This window comes from Peromyscus eremicus, chromosome 16_21, assembly GCF_949786415.1.
Source record: "Peromyscus eremicus chromosome 16_21, PerEre_H2_v1, whole genome shotgun sequence".
In the NCBI taxonomy this organism is placed as follows: domain Eukaryota; kingdom Metazoa; phylum Chordata; class Mammalia; order Rodentia; family Cricetidae; genus Peromyscus; species Peromyscus eremicus.
The window spans coordinates 2,479,181-2,494,685 of NC_081432.1; the positions used below are offsets into that span (position 1 = coordinate 2,479,181).

Here is a 15,505-nt window from a genome sequence, read left to right on the forward strand (position 1 = left end):
CCTAGGTGAATCAGAAGGGAGCCGACATCAGACCAGACAGGTCTGACCTCTCCTGGACCCTCCAGCCATGCGGCTCCTCTGGGGGCTGCTCTGGGCGTTCAGCTTCTTTGCCTTGTCTCTGCAGAAGCCCAGGTCCTGGGGCAAGACTTGGGCTTGGGTGGGGGGGGGGTGAGGGAGCGTGGGTGGCGGGGTTAGGCTGGGTCTTAAGTACCCTCACTGTTCTCCCAGGTTGCTCCTGTTCTCCCCTTCTGTGGTTAATTTGGGGGTCCCTCTGTCAGTGGGGGTGCAGCTCCAGGATGTCCCTCCAGGACAGGAAGTAAAAGGATCAGTGTTCCTGAGAAACCCAAATGGTGGCCTCTGTTCCCCAAAGAAGAATTTTGCCCTCAGCTCAGGAAATGATTTTGTGCTTCTCAGCCTCGAGGTAACCAGTGCCCACACCCCTGCTGGTCCTCAGGCCTCCCTGTTGCACCCTGTCGCCTGTTTAATTATAGATGGGTGCTTGTTATGTAACAGGCTGGCTTTGAACTCATGGCAATCCTTCTGCCTCAGCTTTCTGAGTGCTGAGATTTACCTGGTTCCTCTGTTGCCTTTTACTTTATGTTTCCTTTTGGCTTTGAAACAGGGTTTCATGGTATAGCCTAGATTGCCTGTGAAGGCTCAGCAGCCCTCCTCTGGCCTCCCAAGCGTCGGGATTACAGCCATCACGGCTGCCCTTCTGTGGCTTTCAAGCCTGTCTTCCTTACTGACTTCTTCCCTCCGCTCGTCCAGCCCTGTGGTCTTGGTGTCCCTGTCTTGGGTTCTGTGTCCCTTTCTTCTTGGACATTCCCCTTTCCCTCTCCTGACAGGTTCCACTGGAAAATGTGAGGCGCTGTGGCCTCTTCGACCTGCGCAGAGCCCCCCATGTCCAGCTGGTGGCTCAGTCTCCGTGGCTAAAGAACACAATGTCCAAAGCCACAGACACTCAGGGGGTCAACTTACTGTTCTCCTCTCGCCGTGGACACATCTTTGTGCAGACTGACCAGCCTATTTATAACCCTGGCCAGCGGGGTGAGCCTCTGGCCTCAGGGCCTTTGCTTTGCCTCTCTCCCAGGCTGCTCAGGGCATGTCTGGTACCCTCTGTGTAAGGAGACTCCACAGACAGCAGCACCCCAGAGGGCGGCTTAGCGGGCTTCTCCCCATTGCCTCCCTGCAGTAGTCCCTGGCCTTTGCCCAGGAACTCTTACCTCTCATCTTCCCTCTTAGTTCGTTACCGAGTCTTTGCACTGGATCACAAGATGCGCCCGTCCACTGACACCCTGACGGTCACGGTGGAGGTGAGTGCCTGACCTTTGACCCTTCTGACCCTGTGCACTACCGGTGTGGTCTCCCACCAAACCACACTGACTCCCCTTGCAGAACTCTCATGGCCTCCGTGTACGGAAGAAGGAGGTCTTTGTTCCCACATCCATCTTCCAAGATGACTTCATGATTCCAGACATCTCAGAGTGAGCTCCCCCACCTCAGGGCACCCCTCGATCTACCCCACTCCGAGTCCTGCTTCCCTTGGCATGTCCACCCCTGACATACAGGGTCACATTCCAGGTGCTCTGACCCTGCGCCCCCACACCTCTTCCGGAGGACTCGGGCCGTGGGCTGTCTGTGGGTGGGTAGCCCAACTCTCCGCCTTGCCCATTCTCAGGCCGGGGACCTGGAAGATCTCAGCGAGGTTCTCAGACAGCCTGCAGTCCAATAGCAGCACCCACTTTGAAGTGAAGAAATACGGTAAGAGCTGAAGTAAGGGGAGGAGACAAGGTGAGGCAGGGCAGCCCCGGGGGAGGAGCTCTGCAGGACCCTTGCTTTAGTACCTGACCCACCCATCTCTTCCCCCTCATTTAGTCCTTCCCAACTTTGAAGTGAAGATCACCCCACGGAAGCCATATATCCTGACAGTGCCCAACCATCTGGATGAAATACAATTAGACATCCAGGCCAGGTAACCACCACCCTCTAGTCCCACACCCAGGACTCACCATGCAATGCCCAGCTTCTGTCCACCTTTGGCTTTCCTTTTCCTTTCCCTTCCTTCCTTCCTTCCTTCCTTCCTTCCTTCCTTCCTTCCTTCCTTCCTTCCTTTCTGAGACAGAGTCTTACTCTTACTGTATACTTACTGTATAGACCTGGCTGGCCTTGAACTCACAGAGGTCCATCTGTCTCTGCCTCTTGAGTGCTGGGATGAAGATGTGCATGTGTGTGTCTGTGTGCAGGGCATGTGTGTGTACATGTGAAGATGTGTGTGTATGTGTCTGTGTGTAGGGCACGTGTGTAGCTAGAGTTTTCCTGCCTTGCCCACAGGACAAATCCTTGTCACTCGCCAGTCCCACAGCTGCTCAGACCCAACCAAGTAAACACAGAGACTTATATTGCTTACAAACTGTATGGCCGTGGCAGGCTTCTTGCTAACTGTTCTTATAGCTTAAATTAATCCATTTCCATATATCTATACCTTTCCACATGGCTTGTGGCTTACCGGCATCTTCACATGCTGCTTGTCATGGTGGCAGCTGGCAGTGACTCCTTCCGCCTTCCTGTTCTTTCTTTTCTCCTGTCTGTTAGTCCCGCCTATACTTCCTGCCTAGCCACTGGCCAATCAGTGTTTTATTTATTGACCAATCAGAGCAATTTGACATACAGACCATCCCACAGCACACGTGTGTGTACATGTAAAGATGTGCATGTGAGTGTGTGTCTGTGTGTGTCTGTGTGTGTCTGTGTCTGTGTCTGTGTCTATGTGCAGGGCACATGTGTGTACATGTGAAGATGTGCGTGTGTGTGCCTGTGTGTAGGGCTTGTGTGTGTCTATGTGAAGATGTGCGTGTGTGTGTGTGTCTGTGTGCAGGGCACGTGTGTGTACATGTGTGTGGTGGTAGGGGACGACCTCAGGGGGCATCCTTAGAGCTTCTGTCCATCTCCTTCAAGACACCATCTCTCATTGGCACAGAACTCACTTAATTGGGCTAGGCTGGCTGTCTAGGCAGCCCCCAGAATCCCCTTGCCTCTACCTCCCCACTGCGGGAATTACAAGTGGATGCTGCCACCCTTGGCATTTTTACATGGATTCTCGGGCGTTGATCTCAGGTCTTTGTGCTTGCGTGGTAAACGCTTTGCCAGCTGAGTTATCTCCCCAGCTCTCAGCTCCCTTCCCATCTCCCTGTGGTAACAGGTATGTCTACGGGAGGCCTGTGCAGGGGGTGGCGTACACTCGCTTTGCTCTCATGGATGAGCATGGCAAGAGGACTTTCCTGCGGGGCCTGGAGACCCAGACCAAGGTAGGGAAGTGGTGAAGGAGGGGACTGAGCGGAAGAGGGGACTCCTCACTGACACCCTGTTTTCCTTGTCTTAGCTGGTGGAAGGCCAGAGCCAAGTTTCCATCTCAAAGGACCAGTTCCAGGCTGCTCTGGATAAAGTCAGTGTTGGGATCCGAGACCTGGAGGGGCTGCGTCTTTACGCAGCCGCAGCCATCATAGAGTCTCCAGGTGGGTGGCTTTCCTCCGCTGTCACCTCAACCCCTTGCCCCTGAGGACACAGAGGGGACATTTAAAATGCAAATTAGGCCATCAGCCCAGCTCTTCATCCCCAGTACTGATGTCTACCAGCTTATTTCAGGCACAGTCAAGAGGGACCCAGGAGCAGGTCTCTCTGGTCCTGTTTCCCATCTCCTTTGATTTACTGTTCTGCGTCATTCACCTGTCTACTTACCTACCCGATAAACATGTTATGCACACATGTGGAGATGAAGCAATGCTTGAACCATTCCTGACTCTGGTCTCTCTTTTCTTGGCTCTGCCCTCCACCCCTCTGCCCTCTGTCTTGCAGGAGGGGAGATGGAGGAGGCAGAACTCACATCCTGGCGCTTTGTGTCATCTGCCTTCTCCTTGGATCTCAGCAACACCAAGCAGCATCTTGTGCCTGGAGCCCCCTTCCTGCTGCAGGTTCTTCTTGGAGGGGCAGGACTGGCGGGGGAGGGTGTGGGCCGCACAGTCCTGATGATGCCTTTTTAAAATTCACCGATGTTCCTCCAGGCCGTGGTCCGAGAAATGTCAGGCTTGATAGCCTCTGATGTTCCTGTCAAAGTGTCTGCCACATTTTTCTCTGGCTCTGACTCAAAAGTTGTCAACTTTGAGCAGAACACCAACGGGATTGGCCAAGTCAGCATTTCCATCCACATCCCACCAACTACCACGGAACTTCAGCTCTTGGTAGTGCTTCCCTGAACCCTGGAGATGGGCATGGGGGTGGGGGGTTCATGAGTTGTTTCCTGAGTGTCCCTGGTCTGGGAGGAGGGGTGGCGTATTTGGGTCCTTGACATAGACCTGCCCTTCCCTGTCCTTCTCTCCAGGTCTTTGCAGGCTTGCTTCACCCAGCCACAGGCAGGCTCACTGTGCAAGCCCCACCTTCAGGAAGCCCTGGCTTCCTGTCCATCGAGCCACTAGAACATCGAGCCCCTCGCGTGGGGGACACCCTCACCCTGAACCTGCGAACTGTGGGCATCCATGGGGCTACCTTCTCTCATTACTATTACATGGTGTGTGGGCCCTGGAGTATAGGAGTGCTGGCCCTGGGGCAAAGGTCTCCGCAGGCCGGGCACACTTTCAGGACTGGGGGCAGGGCACACACCGATCAGGAAACCACTCACTGCTCCTCCTTGTCTTAGGTTCTCTCCCGGGGCCAGATCATGACCATGAGTCGGGAGCCCAGAAGGTCCGTGACTTCCATCTCCATGTTGGTGGACCATCACCTGGCCCCTTCCTTCTACTTTGTGGCCTACTGCTATCATCAGGGACTCCCAGTGGCCAACTCCCTGCTCATCAATGTCCAGCCTGGAGACTGTGAGGGCAAGGTGACTGGGGCTGAAAAGGTGGTGTGTGTGTGTATTTCACATGTCGCATGGGTGTGTGCGCACATGTATGCGTGTGCTCATGGAGAGCTCGGAATCATGTTGGATTGCTCTTCTGCCTTATTCACTGAGGCAGCTTCTCTCAGTGAATCGTAGCACTCACTGACATGCCTATGACATGCCTAGTCTTTCTTTTTTTTTTTTTTTTTTTTTTGGTTTTTCGAGACAGGGTTTCTCTGTGTAGCTTTGCGCCTTTCCTGGGACTCGCTCTGTAGCCCAGGCTGGCCTCGAACTCACAGAGATCCGCCTGGCTCTGCCTCCCGAGTGCTGGGATTAAAGGCGTGTGCCACCACCGCCCGGCTTTTTTTTTTTTGGTTTTTCGAGACAGGGTTTCTCTGTGTAGCTTTGCGCCTTTCCTGGGACTCACTTGGTAGACCAGGCTGGCCTCAAACTCACAGAGATCCGCCTAGCTCTGCCTCCCGAGTGCTGGGATTAAAGGCGTGCGCCACCACCGCCCGGCATGCCTAGTCTTTCTAACCACCGTGCTCTGGGAATCCCCTGTCTCTGCCTTTCAAGGCTGGAATTACAGGCATGCCCTCATGCCCACCTGGTTTCTGGCTGTTCAGATTTCAGTCCTCATGATTGAATGACACACACTTTTAACCTGGTGCACGTGCCTAGCCCGCTCTGCCCCCACTGACTGCCCTTTACGCCCCATTTCTACCAGCTGGAATTGAACGTGGATGGTGCCAAGGAGTATCGTAATGGGGACAGCATGAAGCTCCACATTCAGACGGACTCCCAAGCCCTGGTGGCACTGGGAGCTGTGGACACAGCTCTGTATGCTGTGGGTGGCAGGTCTCACAAACCCCTCGACATGAGCAAGGTCTGTCAGGTCCTCGCCATCCTTCCCTCTCACTAGGCTCTGGGGCTTAGCTCTCCAGTCACTCAGTCCTCACAGCCCCTCTTGCCGTGGATCCTGGATCCTGGCCACTTCCTCTCTTGCCCTTGGTCTCTAGTTCCCCACTCCTCCTCTCCCGTCTTTGTTTCAGCCCTGCCCTAATACCCTCAGCGGAGTGGCAGGTGCTGCCCCTCAGCCGCTCACGTCTCCCAGCATTTCTTGCCTTATCCTGCTAGGTCTTTGAAGTGATGAACAGCTACAACCTGGGCTGTGGTCCTGGAGGTGGGGACAATGCCCTTCAGGTGTTCCAGGCTGCTGGTCTGGCCTTTTCTGATGGAGATCAACTAAGTCAGATCCGGGAAGGTAAGAATGGAGCAAGTCATCCCAGCACTGGGAGGCAGAGGCAGGGGATCCATGTGAGTTCCGAGGGAGGAAGAAAGGCTAGGGGGAGCACTCTTCAGGGGTGAAAAGGCAGGGCTGAGGGGGGCTGAGGGGGGCTGAGCTCCTCTTCCTCTCTACCAGACCTGAGCTGTCCCAAGGAGAAGAAAAGACGGCAAAAGAGAACCGTGAACTTCCAGAAGGCTGTCAGCGAGAAGTGTGAGTCGTGGGCGCTCTGCACTTGTGCCCGGGGCCAGGGTGGGGTCTGCCTCTCTGTCCGCAGCCCCCCCCCCCCCCCAGCTGTGGTATTGAGGGCTAGGGAGCTGAGGGCTGAAAAAGAGGCTGGGTGGTGCACTCCATCGGCCTCCTGACTCTTCTCCAAGTGTGTACTGGTGGTTCTAGGGGTTGGTGGGACTCAGGTTCCAGTCCTTCACACCTGCCCAGCCTCCCCTGGCCCAGCAGTGGGCCAGTATGCTTCCCCAGAGACCAGGCGCTGCTGCCAAGATGGACTGACCAGGTTGCCCATGGCTCGCACCTGTGAGCAGCGAGCAGCCCGAGTGCGGCCGCCGGCCTGCCGGGAACCCTTCTTGTCCTGCTGCCTGTTTGCTGAGAACCTGCGCAAGAACTACACCAGGAGCCAGGCGGGCCTTGCCCGAGGTGAGCAGCCAGGAGACGCTGAGGAACAGATAGTGGTGCCCGAGAGGACGCAACACCCCTCCTCACTCCTGTGCCCCCACCCCAGCCCAGGAGGTGCTGCAGGAGGAAGAACTGATAGATGAAGATGACATCCTCGTGCGCAGCTTCTTCCCGGAGAACTGGCTCTGGAAAGTGGAGACCGTGGACCGCAGCAGACTGTGAGGGCCTGGGGTGCCTGGTCTTGCCTCTGGGCTGGGTCTGGGGACAGTCCTGGGGGATGACATGGCTTCTTTGCATGTCCTACCACAGGTTGACACTGTGGCTCCCTGACTCTCTGACCACATGGGAGATTCATGGTGTAAGCCTGTCCAGAAGCAAAGGTGAGGTAGCCCTGCCCGGACCTCAGGCTGCTTGCTCTCTCCCGTTCCCTTGGCTCTGCCTAGCCCTCTGCTCCCAGCATGGGGTGGAGCCCATGGGTCTGGGAAGATCTTCACTGGCATGCATCTAGTCGGAGAGCAGATCAAAGCTGAGGGCAGAGCGAGGTCATTCCCAGAAACTATCTCCTTGTGGCCTGAGGTCTTGATGTCTCCATCTCTGCCCCTGCCTCATATTCCCATCCACAGGCCTGTGTGTGGCCACACCGACCCGTGTCCGAGTGTTCCGAGAATTCCACCTGCATCTGCGGCTGCCCACTTCTGTCCGCCGCTTTGAGCAGCTTGAATTACGGCCTGTTCTCTACAACTATCTGAATACTGAGCTGACTGTGAGACCCCATGGGAGCCTGAGCACTCAGGGTGGGAAGGAGGGAGGGTGCAGCCAGGGACGGGTCAGGTGGTGGTCTTGGCGGGTTAGGGCTCCGTCCATCCCTGTTTCCCTGTGCCCAGGTGAGTGTCCACGTGTCCCCAGTGGAAGGGCTGTGCCTGGCTGGTGGTGGAAGGCTGGCCCAGCAAGTGCTGGTGCCTGCAGGCTCTGCCCGGCCCGTCGTCTTCTCTGTGGTGCCCACAGCTGCCGCCGCTGTGTCCCTAAAAGTCGTGGCTCGAGGGTCTTTTGATGCCCCTGTGGGAGATGCTGTGTCTAAGATTCTGCAAATTGAAGTAAGTGGCTACTCCTAATCTAGGACCCCTGGGCTCCCAACTCTATCCTTTAGCATTCTGCTGGCCGGGCCAGGGCTCAGTGCCCAAACCTAGTGCATACGTAACCTTAGAACTATGATCGTGACTCAGCTCTGTCTCTGAAATGATTTATTTCTTTATTTACTTATTTTCAGACAGAGGCTAGATATATCGCTCAGGCTTGCCTCAAACTCACTCCTTTGCCCAAGCTGGCCTTGAACTTCCAGTAATCATTCCCAACTGTTGGGACTACAGGCATGCAAAGTAGTTTATTCTATGTCATTTAATTTTTGTGGTACTGGGAGTCAAATAGGACTTTGTGCATGGTAGACAAATGAGCCATGTCCCTGTTCCCATCCATGAAGTTTACACTCCAAGTTCCAGGGGTGTCTGCCCCAGGAGGGGCAGGTGTAGTCCTGGCTGATCCCGCCCTCCATTTTTTGCCTGAGACAGAAGGAAGGAGCCATCCACAGAGAAGAGATGGTCTACGAACTCAACCCTATGGGTGAGTGCCTCCTGCTCCAGCCACCAGTTCCTTAGGGCGTTAGGCACAGGGGCCAACCGCCAGCTCCTCTCATCTCCCTAGATAACCGAGGCCGGACATTGGAAATTCCTGGCAGCTCTGACCCCAACATCATCCCCGATGGAGATTTCAGCAGCTTCGTCAGGGTTACAGGTAGGCGTCTGGTCCAGACCTTTCCCGTGAGCACCTGCGTGCACCCGAAGCCTGTGGGGTGCTGTGTTGGCCTCTGAGGCTGGGTCCTCAGCCTCGTCTTCACCTTCTCCCTCCTTCATAGCGTCTGAACCCTTGGACACTTTGGGCTCTGAAGGCGCCTTATCCCCAGGAGGTGTGGCCTCCCTCCTGAGGCTCCCCCGGGGCTGTGCAGAACAAACCATGGTCTATTTGGCTCCTACACTGACTGCTTCCCACTACCTGGACAAGACAGAGCAGTGGAGTAAACTGCCCCCCGAGACCAAGGACCACGCTGTGGATCTGATCCAGAAAGGTTCTGGGCAGCTGGGAGCCTAGAGAGGGAAGCTGGGGGAGTCACGGGGAGCACAGCCTGGGCACAGACAGCAGGAGTGTGGGCAGGTCACCTCCACAGTCACCTCTCCTTTCCCAGGCCACATGCGGATCCAGCAGTTTCGGAAGAAAGACGGCTCCTTTGGGGCTTGGTTACACCGGGACAGTAGCACCTGGTGAGGCTGGAGGGTGTGTTCAGGGCAGCGGGAGAGCAAGACGCCACGAGCGGGGTCTCCAGCCATCCCTCCTCCCCTCCAGGCTCACGGCCTTTGTGCTGAAGATTCTGAGTTTGGCCCAGGAGCAGGTGGGCGACTCCCCAGAGAAACTGCAGCAGACGGCTGGTTGGCTCCTGGCACAGCAGCTGGGTGACGGCTCATTCCACGACCCGTGTCCAGTCATCCACAGAGGCATGCAGGTGCGAGCATGCCAAGGTCCCTGAGAAGGATGTCAACAGTAAGACTGCTTGGGTCCCTCTCCACTCCAGCCTGACAGTCTCTTTCTCCCCTCACTAGGGGGGCTTGGTGGGGAATGATGAGACTGTGGCGCTCACCGCCTTCGTGGTCATTGCCCTTCATCACGGGCTGGCCGTCTTCCAGGACGGGAGTGACCAGCAGCTGAAGCAGAGAGTGGTGAGGAAGCGGGCACAGCTGCCCTTCACGGCTCCCAGCTGTTCCTCCCCAGGAGCCCAGGCGGGCAGCTCAGGGCTCTGCTGTCTTCCAGGAAGCCTCCATCTCCAAGGCAAATGAGTTCTTAGGGCAGAGGGCAAGTGCCGGGCTCCTGGGTGCCCACGCAGCCGCCATCACAGCCTATGCCCTGACACTGACCAAGGCCTCCGAGGACCTGAGGAATGTTGCCCACAACAGCCTGATGGCCATGGCTGAGGAAACAGACGGTGAGGGCGAAGGCACCCTGGCAGAGTGCCTGGGACCCTTGGGATTCTTGAGTGGAGACAAAGACTCTGAAAAGGCCTTTCACGGCTGCGGAGCGGAAGCAGGGGCAGCTGGCAGGGGGCACCAGAGAGCCTGTTGGCTCAGCTCCAACTGCGGTTTTCCTTCCCTTCCAGAAAACCTCTACTGGGGCTCAGTCATTGGCTCTCAGGACAACGCTGTGTCGTCCACCCCGGCCTCTCCTAGCCCATCAGAACCTGTGCCCCAGGCCCCAGCCCTGTGGATCGAAACCACAGCCTATGGCCTGTTACACCTGCTCCTGAGGGAGGGCAACGGAGAAATGGCCCGCAAGGCTGCAACCTGGCTCACCCACCAGGGCAGCTTCGCAGGGGCATTCCGCAGCACCCAGGTAGGGGCAGCCACGGGGCTCTGGGTAGGTGGTCCTGAGATCAGGTGCCCGACTCCTAGCCTAATCTCCTTAGGACACAGTGGTCACCCTGGACGCCCTGTCTGCATACTGGATTGCTTCCCACACCACGGAGGAGAAGTCACTCAATGTGACCCTCAGCTCCCTGGGCCGCGACGGGTTCAAGTCTCACACACTGCAACTAAACAACCACCAAGTCAAGGGCTTGGAGGAGGAGCTGAAGGTGACCCACCCCCTCCCTGATGGGGTTGCTGTGGGGTTTGGGCCAGCTCAGGAGCACTCCCCGTCCCTGCCCAGCCCACCTCTCTCCTGAGGTCGTTATGGGAAGACTGACTTTCTTCTGGCCATGTGGTCAGACCATTGGGCTCTCCTTCCCTCACCCATGAAACAGCATGTCTGCAGAGCTCTCGCCAGGGTCTAGGACAGTGGTTCTCAACCTTCCTAACACTATGACCCTTTAATGCAGTTCCTCAGGTCGTGGTGACCCCCAACCATACAATTTTTTCATTGCTACTTCATAACTGTAATTTTGTTACTATTATGAATCCTAATGTAACTGTCTGTTTCCCACGGTCTTAGGTGACCCCTGTGAAAGGGTCGTTTGACTCCCTAAAGGGGTCATGACCCACAGGTTGAGAACCACTGGTCTAGGAGGCTGGGGAGAGATACTGCAGCAAAGTATCAGCCTTTGGACAGGGGCTGGGCTGGGCTGCCCTGAGGGATCTGTCCCCTGTCCCTCTGACCTGCTTTTCTCTCCCTCCTGGAAGTTCTCGCTGGGCAGCAAGATCAGCGTGAAGGTGGGAGGAAACAGCAAGGGCACCTTGAAGGTGAGGCCAGCGGGGCCGGGGTGTGGACCTTGTGGGCAGAGCTTCCGTGCTGGGCCGGAGCAAGCCATCCCTGGCTGCTCGGTGTCCCTTGATGCTTTTCTGAGCCTCGTCTTTGCTCTGGCTCCCCCCATTTCTGGGTATCTGCTGTTTCCTTCACCTGCAGATCCTGGTCCTCAGCCGGGCCTGTCCCTTGTCCACAGTACCCCAGACCCAGGACCCCATGCCCCTTTTCTTCCTATGTGCCTCATCTGGCCCCTGGAGCCCCTTCCACCCGTGAGGCTCGCTGCCTCCCTCCTCTGGCCCAGGTGACTCCTACTGCGCTCACGCTGCCCCGCACAGCAGTGAGACTTACAGCCTGGGAAAACGTGCCCCTTCCCAGAAGGATGGCATATGCCTGAAGTCCCAGAGCTTGGGAGGTGGAATCAGGAGGAGGATCGGTAGCTCAAGGTCGTCTTTGCTACACAATGAGATTGAGGCCAGCTTATGAAAGGGTCTGAGAATGCTGAAGGAAGACCCCAGACTCAGATGGTTTTGCAAAGACAAAGAACGTTTATTCTGCATGTGGGGTCACCACTTGTACAAAATGTTGACCCCAAAAGGAGCACGCAGTCCCCTCTTAAGCTCAGCTAGGGGAATTCTAGGAATAGTTAGGTCATCTCAGACACAATTGGTTAGGCAGGCTGTAGCTACAATTTTAATTGGCTGTGGTTATAGTTTTACCAGTTTTGGGAATACTTGGACAAAACAGGGTATGTTCTAGGGTGACTGCAGGAACTGTCCTTTTTGGTCACTTCCTTGAGGTACTGTGGGGCTGGCTCAGGCCTTGTAGATGCCACCTCCCTTGTCTTTTAGGAAACTGAAACTCTGGCCCAGTTGTAAAATGGGAAAGTTCAGACTTTCACTTAGACCACATGAAACCCTTGAAAAAAAAAAAAAAAAGAAAAGCCAGACTTTTCCCCCCAACCCTCCTCCCGTGACTTACACAGCTGGGCTCTGCCCATCGCCATCTCCATAGCTTCGGCCACGGTAGGGCTTCCTGCTGTGGTTCCTCTGCCCTCTCGTGGCAGGTTGGGCTCTCAGGGTGGTCTGGCCTCCTCACCACACTTACAGCTTACCCAGTGTTCCAGTGGGTTCTTCACTGGGGTGGGGGTGGGGGATGGGAGAAGCTGGGGGCCTTAGATCCTCCTGCCCAGGAGACCCTTCAAGTCTGTGCCGTCTGTGTCCCGTGTTCTCGGCCCATCTCTGACGGAGGCAGGTCCTTCGTACCTACAATGTCCTGAACCTGAAGAACACAACCTGTCAGGACCTCCAGATGGAAGTGACAGTCACGGGCTACGTGGAGTACACAAGTAAGCACAGGGTCGGTGGGTCCTGAGCCCTGCAGGGCTGGCATGGGCCGAGGACCTCCTCACCACTGCCCTGCACAGGGGAAGCCAACGAGGACTACGAAGACTACGAGTATGAGATGCCAGCCGCAGATGACCCTGGTGCCCACTCGAAGCCAGTGACGCCCCTGCAGCTGTTTGAGGGTCGACGGAGCCGCCGCAGAAGGGAGGCTCCCAAGGTGGAGGCAGAGGACCCGGAGTCCAAAGTGCAGTACACCGTGTGCATCTGGTGGGTGCTGGGAGCTTTCTGGAGAAATGGGGTGGTGGGGAGAGGCCGGGCGGGCGGGCGGGGCTGCAGTGTGGACCTCAGGCTGTACAGCTGGCCCCTCCTCCCTGCAGGCGCAACGGCAAGGTGGGGTTGTCTGGCATGGCAATCGCAGACATCACCCTCCTGAGTGGATTCCACGCCCTGAGGGCTGACCTGGAGAAGGTACCGTCAGCCACCCACAGTCACCCGCCATCTTTAGGAGCCCTGCTTCATCTATGTAGCACCCCAGTCACATGCAGTGACCTGTGACCATCTCCCCTCCCTGCAGCTGACTTCCCTCTCTGACCGTTACGTGAGTCACTTTGAGACCGATGGGCCCCATGTCCTGTTGTACTTCGACTCGGTGAGTGGGGAGAAGTGTTGTAAGGGTCAGATGATGTAGTAGCTGGTGATGAGGGTGCGATGTGGGGAGGTGGCTGGGAGGCAGAGAGCCTTGGAGAACTCGGGTCCTGCCACAGCTGGATGCAAGGATGGGTCTGTGAGTTCAGCGTGGCGACCATCAGCCTTCAAGGGTTTATGGGGAGCCAGGGAGAGGTGGAGACCACCATGGACACTGTGCTCCTGGGAAAGGAGAGGTGGCCAGGTGAGGCGGGGTTGGTTCAGAAGCTAAGCCACGTCATAGAGGGTCTCACAGGGAATGTGTGCCTGTAGTGAAACTCAGCCGAGGGCCTTGGGCGGTGAAGACTAGGACAAGGGCCATCTTAGCAGTGAAGTCATTGGAGACCTTGGAGACGGGTGCTTTAGAGTCTAGAGACAGGAAGATGACAAACCGTGAAGGATGATGGAGATAAGGTCATGGGAACCAAGCAGGAGCCGGGCAGGCGAAGGCAACCAGCGGCCCGGCCCTGAGCAGGCTTCTGTCCTGGTGCCAGGTCCCAACCACCCGGGAGTGTGTGGGCTTTGGAGCCCTGCAGGAGGTGGCCGTGGGGCTGGTGCAGCCGGCCAGCGCTGTCCTATACGACTACTACAGTCCCGGTGAGCACTTGGGATGCTCTGACATGCAAGATCATGGGGACTGACCCCCTCGTTAGGGATACCATGGTGCGGGGGAGACCTGGGCTCCACGAGATGCTGAGGCAGAGAGGAGAGGCACGGGCCTCACTCCTTGCTGGTTTTCTCTAGATCACAGGTGCTCTGTGTTTTATGCTGCACCTACTAAGAGCAAGCTCCTATCCACCTTGTGCTCTGCAGACGTCTGCCAGTGTGCCGAGGGTGAGATGAGGCCTGGGTGGGGCTGGGAAAATGGCTGGGGAGGCCAAGCTGGTCTCATCTGACACTTGACCTTAGGGAAGTGCCCTCGACAGCGACGCTCACTGGAGCGAGGGGAGCAGGACAGGGATGGCTACAGGATGAAGTTTGCCTGCTACTATCCCCGAGTGGAGTACGGTTAGTCCCCCTTGGCCCACATCCTGCTTGGCACCCACACCCTGGGCTTTCTAGGTCTCCTGCTTCCCCGAAGCCCACCCGTGGCCTCCTTGATTCCCCACTCCTCCTTCCTTTTCCTCCCCCTCCCAGGCTTCCAGGTTAAGGTTCTCCGAGAAGATGGCAGAGCCGCCTTCCGCCTCTTTGAGACCAAGATCACCCAAGTCCTGCATTTCAGTAGGGAGGAGAGGCGGGTGGGCTGGGGAGTGGTGGAGGCTGAGGTCTGGGTGTGGGGCCTCTTGGAATTGGGAAAGCTCAAAATCCGAATGCGAAGCCCCTGTCCCCCCACCTCCCCCTCCCCATCCCCTCCCTTCCCCATCCCCTCCCCCTCCCCTCCCCATCCCCTTGGGAACCTGGGCTTGCTCGTAAACAGTCAGCAACAACTCCTTCTATCAGGATCTACACAGAGCCCTGACCTGGGCTCCTGGCCCTCCCTTCTCTGATGTCTTCTGTCTCTCTATCCCCCCAGCCAAGGATGCCAAGGCTTCGGTAGGTGAGACCCGCAACTTCCTGGTCCGGGCCTCTTGCCGTCTTCACCTGGAGCCTAACAAAGAATACTTGATCATGGGTCTGGATGGAGTGACCAGTGACCTCAAGGGAGAGTAAGTCATCTGACCCTTCCATCCCCTGCTCTCCTCCTGTCCGTGGCCTTCCTTTGGGGACAGATCCTAGGCACCTAGCTCTGCCCCTCCAAAGCCAAGTGCCTCCCGTACCTGTCCTGACCCCTCCCGTGTTGCCTGCAGCCCTCAGTACTTGCTGGACTCAAACAGCTGGATCGAGGAGATGCCCTCTGAGCGCCTGTGCCGGAGCACCCGCCAGCGGGCGGCTTGCGCGCAGCTCAATGACTTCCTCCAGGAATACAGCAGCCAAGGGTGCCAGGTGTGAGGGTGCAGGACTCCGGACCCCTGACCTCAGCCCCAGGGCCAGGTGTGAGGGTGCAGGACTCCGGACCCCTGACCTCAGCCCAAGGGTCAGGCATAAATAAAAGCTTTTGACAGCAAAGTGTCCCTGTGTGTCTGTCTGTAGGTAGAGCAGTCCACCACCACCCAGGTTTTGCTGGGTTTGTGTAATTGTGGACTCAGAGTCTTGGGGAGCCTTGGGTTGTAAAGCTCTGTCTGAACCTTCCTTGAGGCCTCTCTAGGACTCAGTCCCTCTTGGGGTCCAATAGGCAGTGCCCAGGTGTCCTATTGCTGGGCGTCGTGGTCACTCGCCCTTAGGACACGTTCTCTTCAGCCCACGTCCTCCACGCTGTCTGTGTGGTTGGAGTTGTGGGGTCTGTGGGCTTGACCTGTGTCGTAGCCTGCTGACCTTGTGGCCTTAGGCGATTTTTCTGGAGTTGTGCAACAACTGACAGCAATCATCTGG

The 15,505-nt window shown here is 56.9% G+C and overlaps 1 protein-coding gene across 2 annotated transcripts; it reads left to right on the forward strand.

Annotated features, from left to right (window-relative positions):
• The first annotated feature begins 6 nt into the window (after nucleotides 1-6).
• Nucleotides 7-15,142, forward strand: C4a (complement C4A (Rodgers blood group)). Of its 2 annotated transcripts, XM_059282213.1 has the most exons (42): nucleotides 7-132; nucleotides 229-421; nucleotides 846-1,047; nucleotides 1,243-1,313; nucleotides 1,396-1,484; nucleotides 1,679-1,761; nucleotides 1,876-1,972; nucleotides 3,200-3,305; nucleotides 3,380-3,512; nucleotides 3,853-3,968; nucleotides 4,059-4,235; nucleotides 4,376-4,561; nucleotides 4,691-4,876; nucleotides 5,601-5,759; nucleotides 6,011-6,137; nucleotides 6,297-6,371; nucleotides 6,615-6,809; nucleotides 6,895-7,006; nucleotides 7,098-7,168; nucleotides 7,412-7,551; nucleotides 7,673-7,882; nucleotides 8,354-8,405; nucleotides 8,487-8,576; nucleotides 8,698-8,907; nucleotides 9,025-9,100; nucleotides 9,183-9,339; nucleotides 9,437-9,553; nucleotides 9,645-9,816; nucleotides 9,988-10,220; nucleotides 10,294-10,461; nucleotides 11,006-11,065; nucleotides 12,321-12,414; nucleotides 12,493-12,679; nucleotides 12,790-12,880; nucleotides 12,987-13,061; nucleotides 13,591-13,693; nucleotides 13,841-13,930; nucleotides 14,006-14,104; nucleotides 14,234-14,317; nucleotides 14,610-14,742; nucleotides 14,884-15,019; nucleotides 15,068-15,142. In XM_059282213.1, the coding sequence occupies exons 1-42, from the start codon at nucleotides 68-70 to the stop codon at nucleotides 15,071-15,073; spliced, it is 5,226 nt and encodes a 1,741-aa protein (XP_059138196.1). In that variant the 5' UTR covers nucleotides 7-67; the 3' UTR covers nucleotides 15,074-15,142. The 2 variants fall into 2 exon arrangements, with proteins under 2 accessions (XP_059138196.1, XP_059138194.1); XM_059282211.1 differs by having other exon boundaries at nucleotides 14,884-15,142.
• The last annotated feature ends 363 nt before the right edge of the window (nucleotides 15,143-15,505 follow it).

Excerpts from the sequence above, each read along its gene's own strand:
- C4a (XM_059282211.1), top strand. The coding sequence starts at position 68 with ATGCGGCTCCTCTGGGGGCTGCTCTGGGCGTTCAGCTTCTTTGCCTTG. Across the intron at positions 3,306-3,379 it reads GCCTGGAGACCCAGACCAAG|CTGGTGGAAGGCCAGAGCCA; the intron begins GTAGGGAAGTGG and ends TCCTTGTCTTAG. Across the intron at positions 8,908-9,024 it reads TGTGGATCTGATCCAGAAAG|GCCACATGCGGATCCAGCAG; the intron begins GTTCTGGGCAGC and ends CTCCTTTCCCAG.